At 36.3% G+C, this 20,287-nt stretch overlaps 1 protein-coding gene across 4 annotated transcripts in view; it reads left to right on the forward strand.

Moving 5' to 3' along the window:
- The first annotated feature begins 294 nt into the window (after positions 1-294).
- Positions 295-20,287, forward strand: part of LOC144972742 (1-deoxyxylulose-5-phosphate synthase YajO-like) — a 28,945-nt gene continuing 8,952 nt past the window's right edge. Inside the window, exons 1-6 of one of the 4 annotated variants that reach the window (XM_078914330.1) lie at positions 295-409; positions 2,714-2,829; positions 5,441-5,583; positions 12,444-12,600; positions 18,620-18,793; positions 19,412-19,509. In XM_078914330.1, coding sequence (XP_078770456.1) covers positions 2,749-2,829; positions 5,441-5,583; positions 12,444-12,600; positions 18,620-18,793; positions 19,412-19,509 — 653 coding nt within the window. In that variant the 5' untranslated portion in view covers positions 295-409; positions 2,714-2,748. Of the gene's footprint in view, positions 410-2,685; positions 2,830-5,440; positions 5,584-12,443; positions 12,601-18,619; positions 18,794-19,411; positions 19,510-20,287 lie in introns of all 4 variants that reach the window. The other 3 variants (XR_013645425.1, XM_078914339.1, XM_078914348.1) reach the window with 3 other exon arrangements.

Here is a 20,287-nt window from a genome sequence, read left to right on the forward strand (position 1 = left end):
AGACAATAGAAGAGAATAAAAATTTCACCGCAATGGGAGCTCGAACCCGCGACCTTCTTGGTACTTACGACAACTCCGCCTGCTCCACTCACTTTTATTTACTAGTAAAGTCAAATATGTTATGGTCTGGTCTACACCAACAACTTATATCATTTCATATAAGATTATAATATAATACAATACGAGAATGAATTCCCACAATTGACCTGAGTCAGGGTCCCATCACCACCCACCCAAGAAACCCACCCCCTTTTTCAATCGTAAGTTCGCGTCACGTCACGTCCCCTGCATTTTGACTTTCAACCCCAGAGAGGTTAGAGTTGAGAGTGGAGAGATAGGGTACACAGTACACATAATCGAAATCGATGCCGAGAGCTGTTTACTTACACAAGCCTGTTTCATAAACCAGGTAAAAAGTTTTGTATTGCAAATGAATCAAGCGTTAAAAAAACAACTAACAAACGTTTATTAAACAATTAACTTGAATAAGTGCAGTTTCAAAATTCAAAATACCGTCGAACTCGGGTTCCTTAGCCTTAGCCTATGACTAGAGACTAGACCTAGAGTCTATGACCTCACACTCACTAAACTTAACTAACGATTGATGGTAACGACGTCGATTATAAGCTAAGTTTATTGCTTTTATAACTTATTGTGTAACATTAAGGCTTTAAAATATATCTATTTAAAAAATAAAAATGCGGTCAACATCAAACCACTGTTTGTTATGGACTCATTGTAGTAATAGACATACTCCTCGACCAACGCAAAATTTTGTCCATTACTAATGAATTACAGACATACTTAGATATAACAATGTTATTGTTTTTTTTTTTTAGCCACGGGCATGCAACCCCCTGCAAAATCTCTCTCTCTCTCTCTCTCTCTCTCTCTCTCTCTCTCTCTCTCTCTCTTATCCGCTCTATCACCCATCTCTCTCAAACTCAAACATAGAAACACAAACGCGCGCAGACGTGCAAAAACATTCTGTCCCTCATTCTTCTGGCTATCATTTTTTTCACATGCCATCATATGATTATACTGGTAAGATGCACAATAGAAATGAGTACCCCTGTCAATTTATGATTTACAATTTGGGGGTTGAAAACAATGAGGGAAGATTTCATCAATAAAAAGATAAATAGATTTCCTAAATTAATAAAAAAATAAAGTAAATTAAAAAGAGAAAAATGAAAAAAATAATTGACTGGATACTAAGTAAGTAAACCGGTTAAAGTGCTAGTATGCCATAGATTTTAGAACACATACTAAATTTCAGGCCGTGATATACCATCTTGATGAACACCAAATTTTAGTTGATTACCAATGAAAAAGGGTTCAGGAAATGTCATTCCTGTGAAACACAGCTGATATCTTCTCTTGAATCAATCTCTAAATCACTGGATGGAAAAAAAAAAACAAAAGAAAAAAGGTGATTTATTAATTCATGACTTCAGTAAAGCGTTTGACACTGTACCTCACTGTCAACTACTTCAAAAATTAGAAAACTGCAAGTTAGAAATATAGAAGAAAGCCAAGACAAAACAGATGTTGAAAACAACTGAAAACAAAATCTCCAAAACTGGATATATGGCAGAACTCAACAAGTTGACCGATTCACTGTATTGTTGGGAGAAGCACTGCACTTGGTCCTTTGTGCTTTTTAATCTTCATAAACAATGCAGGAAATGGGCTTTTCCAAGAAACCAGCTTAAAACTTTTTTTTGCAGACAACAGTTTACTGTCAGAGAAATAGATAGTGAAAATAGTGCCCAGATGCCTCCAGGATGACCTTGACACGCTGTCATATCAACAACTGCACAAGTAATGTGCCCATGTCTCAAGAATGCATAGAGATGCCAGGCAATAAACCCACTACATTAATATGTTGACTTCTTGAGCATGACAAGGATGACAGTTGCAGTGACATTTGTCTCCTCATGTGTCAATTATTGATTAAATACATTAAAGACGGATTAATAAACAAATAACAAACTTTAACAAACCTTAGTAGTCAAGATAACATTGGCTGTAGAAAGGTTACTGTACTGCATTTAGGATGGTTGTCTACATACCCTAAGTGCACAGTCGAGCACATAAAAACTAAGCGCACATTCCAGTTAGAGAGATAATACGATAACTGATTCTATTGATGGTTTTATAATTAAATTGGAACACCCTTTTAGGATTACAGTTATGTTGATTGTGGTGCCTTTAAAAAATAAAATAGAGCCTCCTTTAAGTTGCTAAAATTTTGTTCTCTGATTATCACATCAAATGTGTTGTTATGATGACAAGGTGTAAATAGAATGAGTGATAATATCTCATAGCGTTGGGTGGTTTAAGTTGTTTTACTAACTGTGCCATTTACTCGCTAGATAGTCCGACTTGGAAGTGTCAACAACATATTTGAAAAATGTACAGGTTTTCTTTGATTGATGATTTGCTATTTGATTTACAGACGTATAAATGAGAGAAACAAAACAACAACAACAAAAAAAAAACCCAAAAGAAAATAAAGGCAAACAACAGGCCCAAGTGATTTAGTTTTTGACAAATAATCTTATCAAACCAAGGCAAACAGTGGTTGCCTTGTTTGCATCTGCTTTTCTCCACTAGTTATTTCTTCTGTAACAAATTCGGAAATACTTATATCATACTTGTACATCAATTTGATTACAACAGATGCCCTGATTTTTAAGTGGTTTCAAAGTTCACAGGAGCAGTTCAGAGAGTTTACCGTCCATCATGGAGCACAGTTACCTTGGGAAAGCTGGGATTCAAGTTTCCAACATTTGTCTTGGTACCATGACCTTTGGTCTCACCAGGGTAAGTGGATTAAATCTTATTTTATTTTACTCAATCACCGGGTTCAATCACTGTTGCAGCATTACTGGTTTCATAGTCAATAAGATTGGAAACTATGCATTTTTTAAACACTTGGAATGCTAACATTTTGCCTTGCTTAAGCTTATTACCACGGATCACAGTCCAGGCAACAAATTTCAGCTACAATAAACTCCCAACAACCTCAAAACTGAAATACATCACATGGAACAAATTGCTTATAGGCTTCGTTTGGGAGAAAAACAAGGGTAGACTGCAATGCAGTTCTGCTAAGTTAAATTTCTTGCTCAAGGATAAGAAACAAAATACTGAAAGCAGAGTGTGATGATTCTGCACTCTCAACTCTAAATAAATGCCAAGAAGTGTTACATGATAGTAATGAAGCTATATATCAGTACATACATACACTCTGACTGCATGATTCCACGAGAGGATATTTTGTATCTATAGGTAATTTGACATTAAGCTCATGATATTTTGATAGTTGGGATGTTGTCGTATTGAAAAATAGTCCTTCAGAGTCATAAGGCCCATGGGACTAGAGATTATCCCAGTCCCTGAAGAGTAAAATGCAGCAACTTCACACACCACTTTAGCAATGAGCAAGGATTCTAGTATTTCACAAAGTACTTTCCACTAGAACTAACAGCACCAGCTACCCAATCACTGCTTGGTAGACAGGAGTCTCAGAAAAAAGGTTGAATGTACCCCGGGATCAACGCTGGCCCCTTTTCTTGTGAGGCGAGTGTTTTGCCACTGAAAATTGGGATCCTCTTGCAGACTTGTCAAATCTCTTGAAAAAAAAGCTGGAGATTCCCAAAAATAAGAATCTCTTCCGATCATTTCTGAAATCTCCCGAAAAAGAAATAACCTCCAGAAACCTATGTTCATCTGCTACCAGCAGATTCTTCACTGGTAATGAGCAGTAACTGCCAGAAATTTCAAATTTATTAACTTCTCTACATAGAAACATGTAGTTGATTATTGCTAGTTATCCTTTTAGTGTTTACCCCTCATTATTTCATTGTGTTTTAATAAATTGAATAAATTGCTTATGTCATTCAGGATCTCCCTCAAAATATGCAATTTTCTCTCAATTTTTCTATAAGTGTCCCTAAAAATATTTCTTGATGGTTAGCAGGGACAAGTCTGCTTAGAGTACTGCCACACAATGACAAAATCTTCAGTAGATGAATCAGGGTCAAGTTGAGTTATTTATATCTTTGACATCAGATTGATCCCATTGGTATTCATGCACAATGCTAAGAGTTCTGCATTGCCAGTGTATATTTTTACTAGTTGATGAGAAATAGTTTTTGGCATTGCTGTGAAATCAAATCTTACCATTTTACATGAATTTGTAATTTCTCAGCAAAGCAGCAAACAGGCAAATGGTGGTGTTCTTCTCATATAGAATAATTAAAGATATACACATTGAACTGACAAACAAACTTGAGACAGCGTTAGAGTCCACAACACGCTGTATGGTCCCATCTTGATCCGAAGAAAGAGCTCAGCTGTGGAACATCATATTGTCAGGAGGGACCCTGAGAATTATGTCGGTTGTTTCTCGCTACAGAAATATGGACAGACTTGATCATACGACTCACTTAAGGATAAGTCAAAACACAACAATGAAGGTTCCCCATAGCTCAATTGGTAGAGTACTCAAGTCTTAAGCAACATGACTGGTTTTGTTCCAGGGCTATACCAAGTCACTTTTTCTTTTTTTTTTTTTTTTCATGCTCTGTCCAACTAATGGTGATTGGGCTGCTTTGCAATAGACGAGCATGCATTATGCAGGTCGTAAACCATTATTTATCTTTGTTTTATGAGAATGAAATTGGAAAAAACTCCAGCTGTATTGACTAATGGCTCTTAAAAATTGTTAGGGTAGCATCGCATCGGGCATTGATCCCCCCCCCCCCCCCCCCCAAAAAAAAAAAGTATTAAAAAAACGAAAACAAAGCAACACCCTTATGCCCCCCCCCCCCCCCCCCCCCCCAAAACAAAAAACAAAAAAAAGAAAAGAAAAGCAAAATAAAAAAAAAACAAACCCAAAAAACAACTAAATAAGAACACCCCCCCCCCCCCCAGAAAAAAACAAAACGTACATACAAAAAAACAAAACAAAACAAAACAAAAATAAATAAACCCAAACAAACAGTATATATTGATTTCCTCTAAGTTCGGGAGTGAAGCAATCATCATCTTCATCATAGCTTGTCACTCCAGCACCGAACCCGCTCCACAGCATCTGGGGAGCAGACTCTTAGATCATGAACAGTGCAGCTGGGCCTGTCCTGCCATTCTCTAAGGATGTGCTCCATTGTCTGCTGTGGGCATGTACACAAGCTGTTCTCCACCAGCCCCCACTTTTTCATGTTTCCAGCTGTTCTCCCAAGTTTTGCCATGGTCTGTTGAGTATGACCCATTCATTCATGGGGAGCTCATCTAAGCGCACAATAAGAATGCCTCTAAAAAAGTGGAGAGCAATACATTTTTTTTTTGGATAAACTGATTCAATCCATGAATATTCTGTTTATTAAAATAAAAACATGTTCACACCATCAATTTTTTTCTCTCACATAAGCCCCCACCTGGCAACAGCTGTGATGAGGACCTTTCACACCAAATCATGGATCGTTATATAGAACTTGGAGGAAACTTCTTGGACACAGCCGATATTTACAATAATGGATATTCGGAGGAGATCATTGGAAGATGGCTTGAAAGGTATTTTCAATGAGTTTCTTTTGCCTTCCTCTTAATGTAATCCCATTCCGATGCTGAAGCCGTTTACTGGAGGCTTTGCTATTGGGAAAAAAAAGTTGATATTTCCTAACAGCGACCAAGGGTTTACATTGACCAATTTTATATTCATCTTTGTTTAAAGAATAGTCCTTCAGAGCCATTAGGCCTGGGAGCCAGGGTTTATGTCGGTTTCTATAGCATGAAACGGACAATAGCAATTGCTTACTATTCTTTGGATATCGCAAAGTACTTACCACCAGCTTGAGCAGTACTTGCTACCAAATCACTGCTGGGTTGACAGGGAGGTCAGAAAAAGTTTTTGACTGTCCTCAGGATCGATCTCGGTCCTTTCGCATGGAAAGCAAGTGCTCTACCAACTTAGCCACTTGGAACCCCTATCGTCTTTGTTTATATAGCTCGAATGTTTTTACCGTAGTTTATCAGCTCTTAATAAGAGTAAGAGAAAAATTGTTTGAAATCATAGGGAGAATGAAAAACATGTACATATATTTTCTATCCGTTTCGTGAGTTTCTTCTTGATCAAGTGTCTGGACATTGACCTAGGCCTGTGACACCTTAACAATCCTGGTCAATTTTAACAATTTAACCACAGAGTAGGTAGGTTACCACAGAGGCTGCACTCCTTGATTTCCGTGTAATTGGATCGCGCATACGTTAGAAAATGTCACGCCGTATTGTCTTAGTTTGTCATAGTCTGTTTCCATACAATGTCTGTATTAATGCATTGGTTTTAACTACTTTACTCTGCTGCATGCTACTGTTATCACTTTTGTAATCTCTTCACAACATGCATGAAAGATGGAGTCTGAACATAATGCCCAAAATTTTCGAGAAAACATTAAAAGATATAATTCAAAGTGGTGCAGTGCTATATGAAAAACTGCACAGGGGCAATATCATTTGCAAAATACATTTTGAACCAAGCTGTTTCAAAGAAACTAAAGGAAAGAGGGAATTATTGAGAAAAGATGCTGTCCCATCTGTATTTAGTGTTCCAAATCCTCCACCTAAACAAACACCCTCTCGGCCACCACCTAAAGATTGCACAATGTTCACACTGTCACAAGCAACTATGTCTCGTGCAGTAACCGACGCTCAAGTGAATGATGTTGAGAAAGAAATATGTGAGCCAATGGATGGTCATGGGATTCAGCAAGACAACAGCTTACTGAAACAAAAGTTATCTACTGAGTGGACTAAAAGTTGCCAGCTTAAGAAAAAGCTTAAGACAGTAACATCCACCACAGCACACCCACGGGCAGAGGGACTCCGCAGATGAGCCACAAATTGATATGAAATGTATTCAGTCAATGCTAAAAGATCAGATGTGCTTGAATTAGTAATGACGCAAATAAGAATAACACAGGCAAACAGGCATGGAAGAAGGTGGACACCTAGTGAAAAGGATTTTGCTTTGGCACTCTATAACACAAGCCAAAAGGCATATTTCATGGTAAAAAGTGTACTCTACCTTCCTTCATCAACTAGGACAATGAGGAACATTAATTTAAGGCCAGGTATGTGCGATCAAATGCTCCAAATCTTACAAATAAAAGTTGTTGGCATGTCCGATTTGGAAAAGATTTGCGCTGTCGCAATAGATGAGATGGCACTGAGGAAATGCCTTAGCTATGATTCCCTGAATGATGAATTTGAAGGAGTTGAGGATTTTGGTTCAATTGGAAGAACCCAACAATGCGCTACCGAAGCTCTGGTTGTGGTGATAAGAGGACTTGCATTCACATGGAAGCAACCAGTCGCATACTGCCTGTCTAATGGACCAACTAAAATTCATGTCCTTCAAACAATTGAAACAATTGAACAATGAAAGACATCATCACCAGGATTAGAGAGTTAGGCTTGATTCCCAAAGTATTAATCTGGGATCACGGCACCAACAATCAAGCGGTTGTTACGAAATTAGGTATAAATAGGGACAAGCCATATTTCCCCCCACGTATTAGAAATAACCTTAAAAAGAGTGGATTTGCAATGGAGGGCAAAGCTATTTCATAGAATCATGTCCAGATGTTCTACGAGAAAGCTTTAAGATTTCCAATCCGAATGGGACCAAATTTAACCAAGAGGCACATAACTATGCCACCATTTGCAAATCTAAGCAGTGCAAGTCTTCAGTCACTCAGTTGCTGCAGGAATAAGCACCATGGTCCACTACGGCAATCTCCCACCAGAAGTGGTGGCGACTGCACAGTTTGAAGAAGAATGTAACAAGCTTTTTGACTGCTTTAATAGTTCGTCTCACAACGGCAAAACTCCTATGTCCCATGCAATATCATCTTCAACAGAGCACGTGCCGTTTCTGAGAGAGAAACTGATGTGGTTTGACAGCATTAAACCTCTCAATAAGAGTGGAAGACTGCCATGCATAGTTGACATGGATGGAAGGAATGAAAGTTGACAATTGCCTGTCTCCTGGATCTATGGGATGACCTTTCAAACTACTGCAACATGTCATTCCTTTTAACAAAATAGCTGAATCAGGACGGCTTAGAGAACATGTTTTCGTAGTTTGAAGCAAAGGCGAACATTGTGTCAATCCAGGTTGCTGGGAGTTTGGTCAGCACTGACCCAGATCATGTTGGATGCAATACTCCTTCTTGGAAAAAGCGGCAGCTGTCAAGCAGACTTGGGCACATTTCTGTTTAAGCTAGACACCATCACAACAAAGGGAGCCACCCACACGGTCAGGACATGATTTCATCAAGATGTTCTAAGCTCATCCGACCCTTTGTTCAAAATTGTGCAAATAATTCTGTACTGGGAGTTCCAGAAAAAGACATTGTCACCTACATTTCGGGATATGTCGCAAGAAACTCATAGGAATAGTTTGTGGTTTGTGCAAGACAAATTTCATCCAGGAAAGTCCCTTGTCAGACTCATCTTATTTCAAATCAATGAAACAATATTCCAACCTAAAGGAGAGTGGACTAATGATACCATCACTTGCTCGGCAATATTGCCTCCAAATCGCCGAAATCATATTTCACAATGGAATCAACTCCTTGCGTGTTGCTTCTGGCTTAAGGTTCAGGCTCGTCAAGAATATTATTGAGGCCACAATGGACATTCCACTTGACTGCAGGAGTGAGAAGAACTGCTCAACGAAATTCCTTTCATCGAACCTCTACACAACTATTAGACTGCATCATTTTCTGAGATGTCACAACCGTGAGATGGACATTGGTGGCTGCAATAGAGGGAGGAAAAGAAAAGCTCTAATGTTTGCACATGTATAGATACTAAGGTAAGACCAAGTAATTCTATCCTTTGCTAGTATGCTCTATAAACAGCTTATATCATTTTAAAATCTCATTTTCAGGTCCCTTTCCCAATCCATATTTATTTTCATAATAAATTCCTCTATTTCTCTCATTTTTCTTTCTCAGTCTATGAAATCTTAATGATCGCTTATCACATTTTTCATTCTTTCTTTCTTACTAACAACAAATTAAAAATTAATTTGATGACGGGAATAATTATATGGCAATTTTTCTAGGTGCCAACACTTTTGTGAGAACATGAATTATATATTTTTTAAAAACTCTTCGTGAGAAACAGACTATAATTTATACGGCGTGACATACTTTTGAGGTACAGCAAAGTTGATTTCATGAATTGAACATTGAGCGACTGGGGATTGAGCGAGGATTGAAGCCTCTGTTACCTATCTACTCTGTGATTTAACTAACTGTGGTGCACCTTAGAGTCCTCGGAAAAGGCCCTTTATTCACATTTTCTCACAATACTCAAGTGCAAAATGAGTACCAGGCTGGTAAAAGCGTTGTCTCATTCCATACAAAATTTTAAAAAAACTCACAAAAACTATAAAAATGACTTACAGGCTGCTGCATGTCTCATTCTTTTAATGTGTTACTGTTGGCTCTGGAACCCTGTATAAAGCGATTTGAGTACTTTGACCACATTCACATTATTTTTACCTGTCTTTAAAAAAAAATGGTTGAAATATGATGCCATACCGCATAATAATAAAATAATAATAATAATAATAATAATAATAATAATAATAATAATAATAATAAAAAAGAAGAAGAAGAAGAAGAAGAAGAAGAAGAAGAAGAAGAAGAAGAAGAAAGAAGAAGAAGAAGAATAACAATAACAATAATAATAATAATAATAATAATAATAATAATAATAATAATAATAATAATAATAATAATAATAATAATAATAATAATAATAAGAAGAAGAAGAAGAAGAAGAAGAAGAAGAAGAAGAACAAGAATAATGATAATGATTATTAATAATATTGATGATAATGATAATAATAGTAATAATAATAATAATAATAATAATAATAATAATAATAATAATAATAATAATAATAATAATAATAATAGTAATAATAATAATAATAATAATAATAATAATAATAATAATAATAATAATAATAATAATGATAATGATGATGATGTAGCATGAGGTAGCGTGGCTCAGCAGTACGACCTTTGCCTCGTAACCGAAAGGTACCGAGTTCGATCACCCACCGCTGCTCCTTGTGACTTGAGCAAGTCACCTCGCTCTAGCTCAATTTGCGGCGCTGCACTGCGGCTGACACCTGGGTTATTCCAGTCTTCCCTTGGAATAGACCTCAGAGGCAACTTTCCCCTATGGGATGAATAAAGGGAATTTTATTTATTATTTATGATGATGATAATAGTAATGCATAATCTTTGTTTAGTGCATAACAATGACTAGGACTATGTCATGTTCTATGCGCTTCAGAGTTATGGTAGTATGGCAATCTAGAATGCACTCTCTCTCTCTCTTTCTTTCACACACTAATGAAATTAGAATACTACAGAATATGTAACAGTAGGTCTTATCTAGTAAATAATTGGTCCAAAGATTGGCTGTGTGATCGGACACAAGAAGTGTGCTTGATGGTAAAACAGAAGAAAAATGCAGAGTGCTATCTGGAGTGCCCCAGGGAACTGTATTGGGGCCCCTTTGCTTCCTCATTTATATAAATGACTTGGGCAAAAATCTATCTAATGAAACAAATCTTAAACTATTTGCAGACGATAGTCTATTATTTAGACTGGGTGGGGTTCCTATCTCCCATAGTGGGCAGGGAGGTACATACTGTGTCTTCTATCCCCTTATATCTGTTTTCCAACATGCTTTCTGTTTTTGTCTTGGAATGAGATTACTTGGGTTTTGTTGTGGCCCAGGTCGAAGTCCTGGCTGGGAGGGAAACAGTCAAATGCATAGTTATTATTTTGGGAGATGATATTTTTTTCCTTGTATATCATCTCTTATCTCTCACATGTATTATTGTATTTGTTATTTTGAATATATAATGTAAGCATTTGAGTGTATTCCTCTTTGTTGGATTTTGTGCTTGTGCCCGGATGAGACTTATAGGTGATCTCAAACCAAGTACATTGATGGTATGCTCTTGGAATCTACATCTGATCCCTATTTGTTCCCAGTTCCCCTTTGTCTTACTTTCTCTTGGGTGCTTTAATTGTAATTCTAGAACTTTTTACTATCCCATCTTCTTCCTTTTTACTGGCGCTGATATAACCTAGATGTGTTGCAATCGCCGTAAAACCCTTAAAAACATAAAAACAAACAAACTATTATTTAGAACGATAGAAGATCATAACGATGCAAAGATTCTGTAGTCAAATTTAGACTCACTGATACAGTGGTCAAACACATGGCAATTTGAATTTCCATCCTGAAAAATGCTCAGTGATGTCAATCTCCACCAAGAAAAACACATTGAGCTTTGACTACATACAAAATGTTAGGCCAAAAACTTAAACATGTAAATAGTATAACGTACCTTGGAGTCCACTTAAATAACACCCTGCAGTTGGAACATCATATTCACCATATTGTGACAAAGGCCTTCAAAACATTACATTTCATCAAGAGAAATCATCATCAATGTCCCAAAAAGACAAAGGCAAAGGTATATATTCAACTTGTGTGACCTGTTTTGGAATATGCTAGTACTGCATGGGATCCCTACAAAATTAAGGACATGAAAGCCATTGAAAACATTTAGTCATTTAGAGATCAGCTGCAATATTTGCCACTAATTGCCGCAAGACAGAACCGGGGTGTGTGACAGCAGTTCTAGACACACTAAGATGGCCAACACTCCAGCCTTGTAGAGAGAACGCACACATACATCTATTTCACAAAACTGTCAAAAGCAAACACTCAGCCATAAACATTACAATCTACATTAACAATTTTAAAAATTGATACTCGACCAGGCTTCACCACATCAAAAAATTCCACCAGCCATTTGCAAGAACAAACACATACAAATACAGCTTTTTTCCCTCGAATAATATGTGAATGGAATAAACTACCGCATGACACAATAGACATCACAGACCAAACATCATTTCAAAGCGTTTTCCACATATACGAAAACAACAGGAGGATTGAATGACTTGAGTGAAAGGATTAGTGTGGTGTGAGAAATGTGTATATGATTTGTGGTGATGGACACAGTGTGCATCTTATGGACTTGAACTTGAACACACACAGGTACACACACACACACACACACACACACACACACACACACACACACACAGAGAGACACAGACTTAGAATATCTTTTTGTAAAAATATTATGTTTTAAATTTGATTTAAAAGCGTCTATGAAACAATTTTATATTCTTTACATTTTCCTGAATTCCCACCCTCTTTATTGATTCTATTTTTCACCTTTCAAAGAAATTAAGAAAAGAAGTGATAATTCTCTGGCTTTTTATTCCATAATATTTTAACTTTATATATTTTTATGACCCCAGGCGTGAAAGAGAAAATATCGTGTTGGCAACCAAAGTCAGAGCAAACATGGGAGTGGAGAAAAACATAAATAACATTGGTTTGAGCAGACGTCATATTACTGCAAGTATTGACAAGAGTCTTGAGCGCTTGAAAACTGATTACATTGATCTTTATCAGGTAAGTGGTTTGGACCTGTTAACATAGAAAATTATAAAAGCTTGTGAAATGAGATGTTAATTCTTTACCTCAATACATACAATATGGATAATGAAAAATATATATACAAAGCAACAAAAACTGAGACAATTAGATAAGAGAACTAAGACAACGTGCCACTAAATTCAAGTTGAAGACATAACATTGGAATAATGAAAGATAATTTTGAAAGATAATAATGCATAATTTAGTTTTTAACCAGTCCTGCTTTTCAATTTTGACTTCCATTAAACCATGTATTAATGAGCGTTCTCTCAAATCTTCACCTTCATCTTTTTTAAAGATAAGTGTTCACTGCATACCATCCAGTCTGTGAAGAATAAAGGTATTATAAGTGATTATCAGGCGTGCTGTAATGAATGCAAGGGTGGGTGGCAATCATAGGGTCAGAGGTTTGATCCCCAGTTAAAGAAAAACTACATTTAAAAATGATTTTCTCTTGTATTTTGTCTTTGTATCTGCTTTGTTTGGTGCTGCATCACACACCTTTTTAGATATATATAATATACTCATGATAATAAATTAGTATACACATTTTAAATCATTCTTATTTTCTTATTAATTAACCGAGCCTTATGCATTTTCACTGAATTGTGAATGGCATTCACTGTTCACGTCTTTAATCCTTTTTGTCCATGACTTTGCTCACCATGATGTCCACACGCTGTTATGAGACTTTTGTATGTCGTTGAAATTGAAATTGCTGTATCCACATTTACGTTGATAAGTTTTTATGCTGAAAAACATTTTAAAATATGTAATTCACCATTTCACATTATGCCACATTTGACTTTAGAAGAGCATTCTGTTGCAATCGGCAATCTTCAGCCAGTGACGTATGTGGTCAAGATGTTAAATGTCACCAGACCGACTTCCCAGGTGGCGCTTTCAATTTACACAGACAGTACAGCATTTCCCTGGAACCGGAAGGCCATGAATATCCACTCAAGGGGAGGATTACTTTATTCATATACAACACTTAAGAAATCGATTCCGAACTGCAATTGAAACTGCACATATTTCTGGGTGCCAAATGAGCACACACACACACAGTTAGACCTCAAATTAAAAAACACAGCATTGTTGCCAGATGACTGTTGATGTGTCCTCATTTAAGACAAAGTTATCGCTGAACTCGCATGCATGGGCTCAGGATTGTCGGAGCTGGACAGTGAATCAGTGGTCAATGGACCTGTTCATTGAAGAAACCTGATTCGTTGTTGACACTAGAATGCTGTTTTACAGAGGAAGAAATTAATAATATGAGCAGTCGTGTGTTCTTGAATAAAACCCCTCCTCCAGAAGATATGGCCAAGACATGGTTTGGGGAGGCATTATCAGGGACACTGCTTGTCACACACACAGAAAAAAAAAAGAATAGAAAAAATAACCCCGGAAATCAAAAATGGGAAAGATATACCAGAGAAATTGGACACGAATACGTCCAACCACTTCTCCAATAAGATTGAAACTTTACATTTCAACATGATATTGTCCATTTTCACATAGGGCTATTATCACTTTTTAACCAGCAATGAAGTCATTGTCATTGAACCATGGCCACAGCCGTTTATTACACTAGAAATCTTTCACTTTAGTTTACTACCGCCTCACCCCCAATGGGAACGACCCACCGTCGATGACGGGGAGACCACCGTGTGGTTACGTCATAACAGATGTCCAGAACATGAAAACTGGCCTATATTTATCCCTGCCGGTAGAATGCACCGCTTGGATTTCATTGTTCATTTTTACACTGCAATTGCTGACCATACACTTCTTCTATATTTTTCTATTTTATATGGATATAACGGCCACATTTTCATCTTCAAGATGCAATTATTTTCATTGATATCAAGAAATGGTGAGTATACTTTATTCTTTCTTGAAAAATATATATTTTTCTATTTAAATTTAACCTGAAAAATATGTTTAAAAAATTCAAATTAATGTTATCTGAGTTTTGTTACCCTAACACATGATAGTAAATAAAAGAGTAATAATCTACTTTTAATATAGCATTTATTTCATCGATTTGTAATGACAGGTTTCTGCACAATGAATGTGTAAACACACCTTGTCTAATTCTTTGTTGGCTAACAAAATAGTCCCGTATTCAGACAAACTCCAGAGACATAAGAACACGAGTCCAAGTGTGATGATAACGTTGTTGTTGTTGTTTTATGGTGATGATGATGATGATGTTGATGATGATAGCGCAGTAATAGTAGTAATCGTAGTGTTAGTAATAGTAGTAGTAGTTGTAGTAGTAGTGGTAGTAGTAGTAGTAGTAGTAGTAGTAGTAGTAGTAGTAGTAGTAGTACACACACACACACACACACACACGAGAGAGAGAGAGAGAGAGAGAGAGAGAGAGAGAGAGAGAGAGAGAGAGAGAGAGTGTGTGTGTGTGTGTGTGTGTGTGTGTAAAACTCATGTACGCACATTTTTAGCACGGAACGATTTTTATTGCATTGAACTTTGAACCTAAAACTTTCACACCGATTTGCCATTCCGTCTTCACGATTCGCACCCTCCCTCAATATTCTTCTACATCGCCCGTTGATACAGTCAACGGGCGTGAGAAAAGAGGGTAGATAGATATATTATGACATCATCAAAAAGCGATGTAATCAAAGGTGGCGGATGATTGTGTAACCTCAAAAGCCCGGTGGACTGCGCTACAAGGCCGAACATTCGAGGGGATATGTGATTTGAGTGGGAGGGGCTTATTTGACTTTGCCGATGACCGACTGGTGGACGATTGATATTATAATTGTCCTTTTTCAGCAGCCAGTTGGAAATGGGTAATTGTAAACATCTGGTTGGCACTCCATGGATAGAAAGCAGTTTGGATGTCATGGGATGAAATTGCTGGAGATGTGGAGTAAATTTGAAATGAATTGAAAGTAATTTGGGGCGTTGTCTGGGTGCCAAATAACACTCTCGCAGACCGGTGATAAATCAATTTTTTGGCCGCAAATGCTACAATAAACTTCTTTCTCTATCTTATTTTTGCTAAAAATATTTCAGAGTGGGTATATAGGCGGATTCCATTTTGAATAACGGGCATTTAGAACTATATTTTAAAGGAAAATTATTACGTTACTATTATTATTATCAGGCATCTAGGCGATCACTATCGTATTATTACTAACAATCAATAATATAATTATAACTCTTATTATTACAATTCTTCTTCTTCTTATTATTATTACTATCATCATCATCATCATCATCATCATCATCATCATCATCATCATCATCATCATCATCATCATTATCAATAATAACTAATGATTTTTTTTTCTTTACTCAGATGAATGGTCATACTGAAAACAAGCATTGTCTCAATGCAAATGGACTCTGCCGAATAAGCTGTGAAAGGGCTCAAATGAGATATGTGGTTATAAAATATTTCATGCAAACTGCTCCAGAATTAGCAAGTGAAGTTCCACCGGTGAAAATAAAGAAAACAGAACGTTGGTTGATTAATTAGATGCTATTTCTGTGACATGTAACAATCAGCTGTTCCTTAAAATAATCGTGAGGTTTTACGTATGTTAATAAAAAGTATAAAAATATGTTAAGATCTATACAAAGTTCAGAGGAATACTTATAACTTATTTTTACCTATGATTGTCAATTTATTTTGAAATAACAGTTCATTTTGATAATCTGATCATTAATCCTCTCCCACCCCCCCCCCCTCACCCTTTCCCGTCCTTTTCAATGCGTCTATCACGATTTTTTATTGTCAAAAAATGGATATTATTTATTTTTTACTATTATTATTATTATTATTATTATTATTATTATTATTATTATTATTATTATTATTATTATTATTATTGTGTGTTGGTGTACATAAAACTAATTTATGCAACGTTTTACCACGAAACAATTTTCATTTTACCACCTGACCTCAGTTTGATCTCTCATCAGTTCTTTCTGACAATTGAACTTTGAACCTATAACTTTAACACAGCTACGTCATTCCATCTTCACGATTCGCACCTCATCGCGATATTCTTTTATGTTGACTCGTGGTACAGTCAACGGGGTTGAGAGAAGAAGATAGATATTGAGTGACATCATCAAAAGCGATGTGATCAAAGCTGGCGGATGGTTGTGTAACATCAAAGACCAGTGACTGGTCTACAAGGCCTATCATATTCGTGGGTATGTGTGATTTGAGTAGGAGGAGCTTTCTTGACTTTGCTGATGACAGATTGGTGGACAATTGAAATTAGAATTGTCCTTATTCAGCAGCCAATTGGAAATGGGCAATTGTAAAAAGCTGATTGGACGCTCCATGGAAAGAAAGCAGTTTGAGGGATATGGAAGGAAAGTGCCGGAGAGCGTGGAGTGGGGAGGAGTAAATTAAATTCAATGAATGATAGTAATTTGGGGCGTTGGGAAGTTAAATAAAACTCTCGGAGGCGATGAGTCAATTTTTTGGCAGCAAATGATTTAGTAAAATTCTTTATTCTTTCTTTCTTTCTATTTTTAATTCCTTTCTGTCAGGGGGACATATAGGCGAATTCCATTTTTTTAAAACGGGCATTTCGACAGCTATTTTAAAGAGAAATTATTGCGTTTTTCCAAAATTAGCAGGCGTTTAGGTGATAGCCACTATGTTCTTTTCATGAAAATGATCATTATCATCATCATCATCATCATCATTATTATTATTATTATTATTATTATTATTATTATTATTATTATTATTATTATTATTATTATTATTATTATTATTATTATTATTATTATTATTATATAGTTTAGATCAATACAAGCGTCAAAGGAATTCATATTACATATCTTTTCCTAAGAATTGTCAATTGCCATTCCTAAAACCAGTTCGTTTTGATCATTTGATCAACAAACCCCTACAATTCGGTGATCACGCATTTTCTTTATTGCTGTCAAAAAAGGATATGGCTGTACAGGTGAGCGGATATCTCAACAATGCTTCATTACAAAACGACTTTGATTATATATTTCTACTCTGTGAATATTGATGATTATTGCAGTATTTCTCATTTATTTGTATAAACTCAGATAACTATGTAATTTTTGATTATATCGTTTGAAGTAATTAAAATTTCTGACCCATTTTTATGGTTATTTCCTATAAAATCTAATCCCAAATGATCTACTAAAATTATATCAAATAAAAGTATGTAAATCACTAGTTAGGACTCTAAAAATCTTATTGCAACATCTAATAGCATCTTTACTACGTTACTTTGAACTTGAGAAAAAAATCATCAAAATAGGAAAAATTGCTCAGTCTTCCTTTCGGCACAGGCCGTGACTCGCCATCTGTTATGAACTAGCGTCCGGCAAAATTTACCTGTCGAACTAAAGTGAAAGCAGTAAACGGCTGTGTGGCATGCTTTTCCCCAGATCTAAACACTATTGAACATATTTAGTGCATTAATAATAATAGACTCTTATAGAGCATATGGTATCCTCAACTATGAAGCTCTTGGTTGGGAACTTTGTGGAACGGATTCACAACCTCAAAAACAATGATGAGCCATTTGAAACTCTCATAAATGCGTGGGACAACATTGGCAGAATCTCTGCGAAGGAAATGCATTGTAGTGATTAATGCCAATGGAGGATACACCAGATATTGATATCACATATTTCGTAAGTGCCCATCACTTTCAATGAAGTTCTCAACAAATAAATAATGTTAGAATGCCATTCATGTTTTGAATTTTCATTTTGTTACTTCCCTTTTCCCACTAACTTTTAGATAATGGTTCTTGCTCCAGCTAAATCTGTCTTGTGACTATCAAATCACCCACCAAATTAAAGATGATTGGTATAAAAATCAATTCCTTCATGTTTTGTCATCTTTTCAATCAATGACATTTTAAATCAATCCAAAACAGGTGTATACACATTTTTGATCATCAGTATATATGTCGTAATCTTTAATGTAGCTTAATATTCTAAATTTCAGACCCACTGCTGGGATGAGGCCACCAACATAGAGGAGACATTGCGCACCCTTGATGATCTTGTACGGTGTGGCAAGGTTAGATATGTTGGGGCGAGCAATGTCATTGGTTGGCAGATGCAGAAGATCATTGAAACTAGCAAATCACTTGGATTGAATCCCTTTGTCAGTTTACAGGTAAGGTTTCGTGGATTTTTAGCCATTTTTATACAAGTCATGGAATGCAGATAGAGCTGCCTTGGTGGGAAGAGGAGAAAAAGGTTGTTTTGTCCAAGTTGAATTGAATTTGAATTTGACTCCAAAGCATTAGACATTTGTGAAATCGAATAGAATAGATATGAATACCAATGAAAACTCAAGAGCTGAATGGTTACAAACCTTTTGTCATTAAAATCGGTAACTCTTTAAAGAGCTAATCCACAGATCTCTATAACATGAGACAACCAATAATCTGCCCCTATATATGCCACCTTGTCAGATTTTGAGACAGTCAATAGGCTTCCATTCAATATAAATCTGCCAGGTTGTTTATTTCCATTTTAACAATCTCTGTTTGAGTCTCACAAACTATGGAAAGAGGAAAAGTTATTTCAATTGATCTTTTGATCAATCATCATCATCATCATTATTATCTCCTACTTCTTCACCTCCTCCTCTTTCTTTTCCTCTTCCTCCTTCTCCTCTTCCTCCTCCTCTTCCTCTTCCCCCACGTCCTCCGCTAGGACTACCATTTTTCATCCTCAATTTCATCATTAATATTCCTTTGTTCATTGTCTTTACCTTCTTCTCCTTTAGCAACAATACAGCCTACTCAGTAGATGGTCCGAGGTGGAGAGTTTCCAAGTCTGTAAAATGGAAGGCCTCGGCGTTTTGCCTTGGAGTCCTTTGAAGGGGTTAGCATGTTAATTTAAACATTTTTTTTTATTGAACCTTCATCTCTTCGATCTTTGAACAGCATATAACTGATCCTTTGACTCATCCAGAGACATTGATATTGCTGATAATAAAGCCAAATTCTTTCATCTTTGATCATCAAGTAACAATGAGTAGTTATCGGGACTACTGAGAGAGTCTTCTGTCTCCCAATGTCTGTTCCTTTACTTTGTAACTCTAGCTTTCTGTCCACGATTCGACATATTTTTTCCCCTCTATAACTAGCTCGAGTTCCTATCTGTGAGAGAGGCAGGTGGATGTGAACATGTGCATTCTTCTATAAGAGCTTCCACTCTTTTTTTTTTTATGGTTTGTCTTTGTCAGTCATCTCTCTGAGTGATCGGGAAGTAGTATTTTTAACTCCAACCACATCCATGTTTTTTTGTGTCAGCATCTGTGAGAGGCTTAGCGTGTTGCCAGGAAGATTACATGGATAGAATGCTGCTGAGATCTACGTTTGTCAAGGGTTACTCAAGACACTGAATTCAAAGTCTATGCAATTATTGTTAGTGCTCAGAAATGATTTAGAAGTATTACAAGTGCAAATGACTTTTAAATATTGATTATACCGTTTTGAGATATCTCAAAGTCAAATACCTCCGGTTTCAGTGTTTTGAGTAAAATAACCTAATAGCATTGGTAAAAATTCGAAAACGTGATTCTGCCACCTTTGCAGTGTATGGAGGTAGATTCGTGAAACCGGAACTCTCTTTGCTGTGTAATCATTTAATACTGGTA

This window comes from Berghia stephanieae, chromosome 1 (assembly GCF_034508935.2).
Source record: "Berghia stephanieae isolate SIO BIC M18660-M18661 chromosome 1, UCSD_Bste_1.3, whole genome shotgun sequence".
In the NCBI taxonomy this organism is placed as follows: domain Eukaryota; kingdom Metazoa; phylum Mollusca; class Gastropoda; order Nudibranchia; family Aeolidiidae; genus Berghia; species Berghia stephanieae.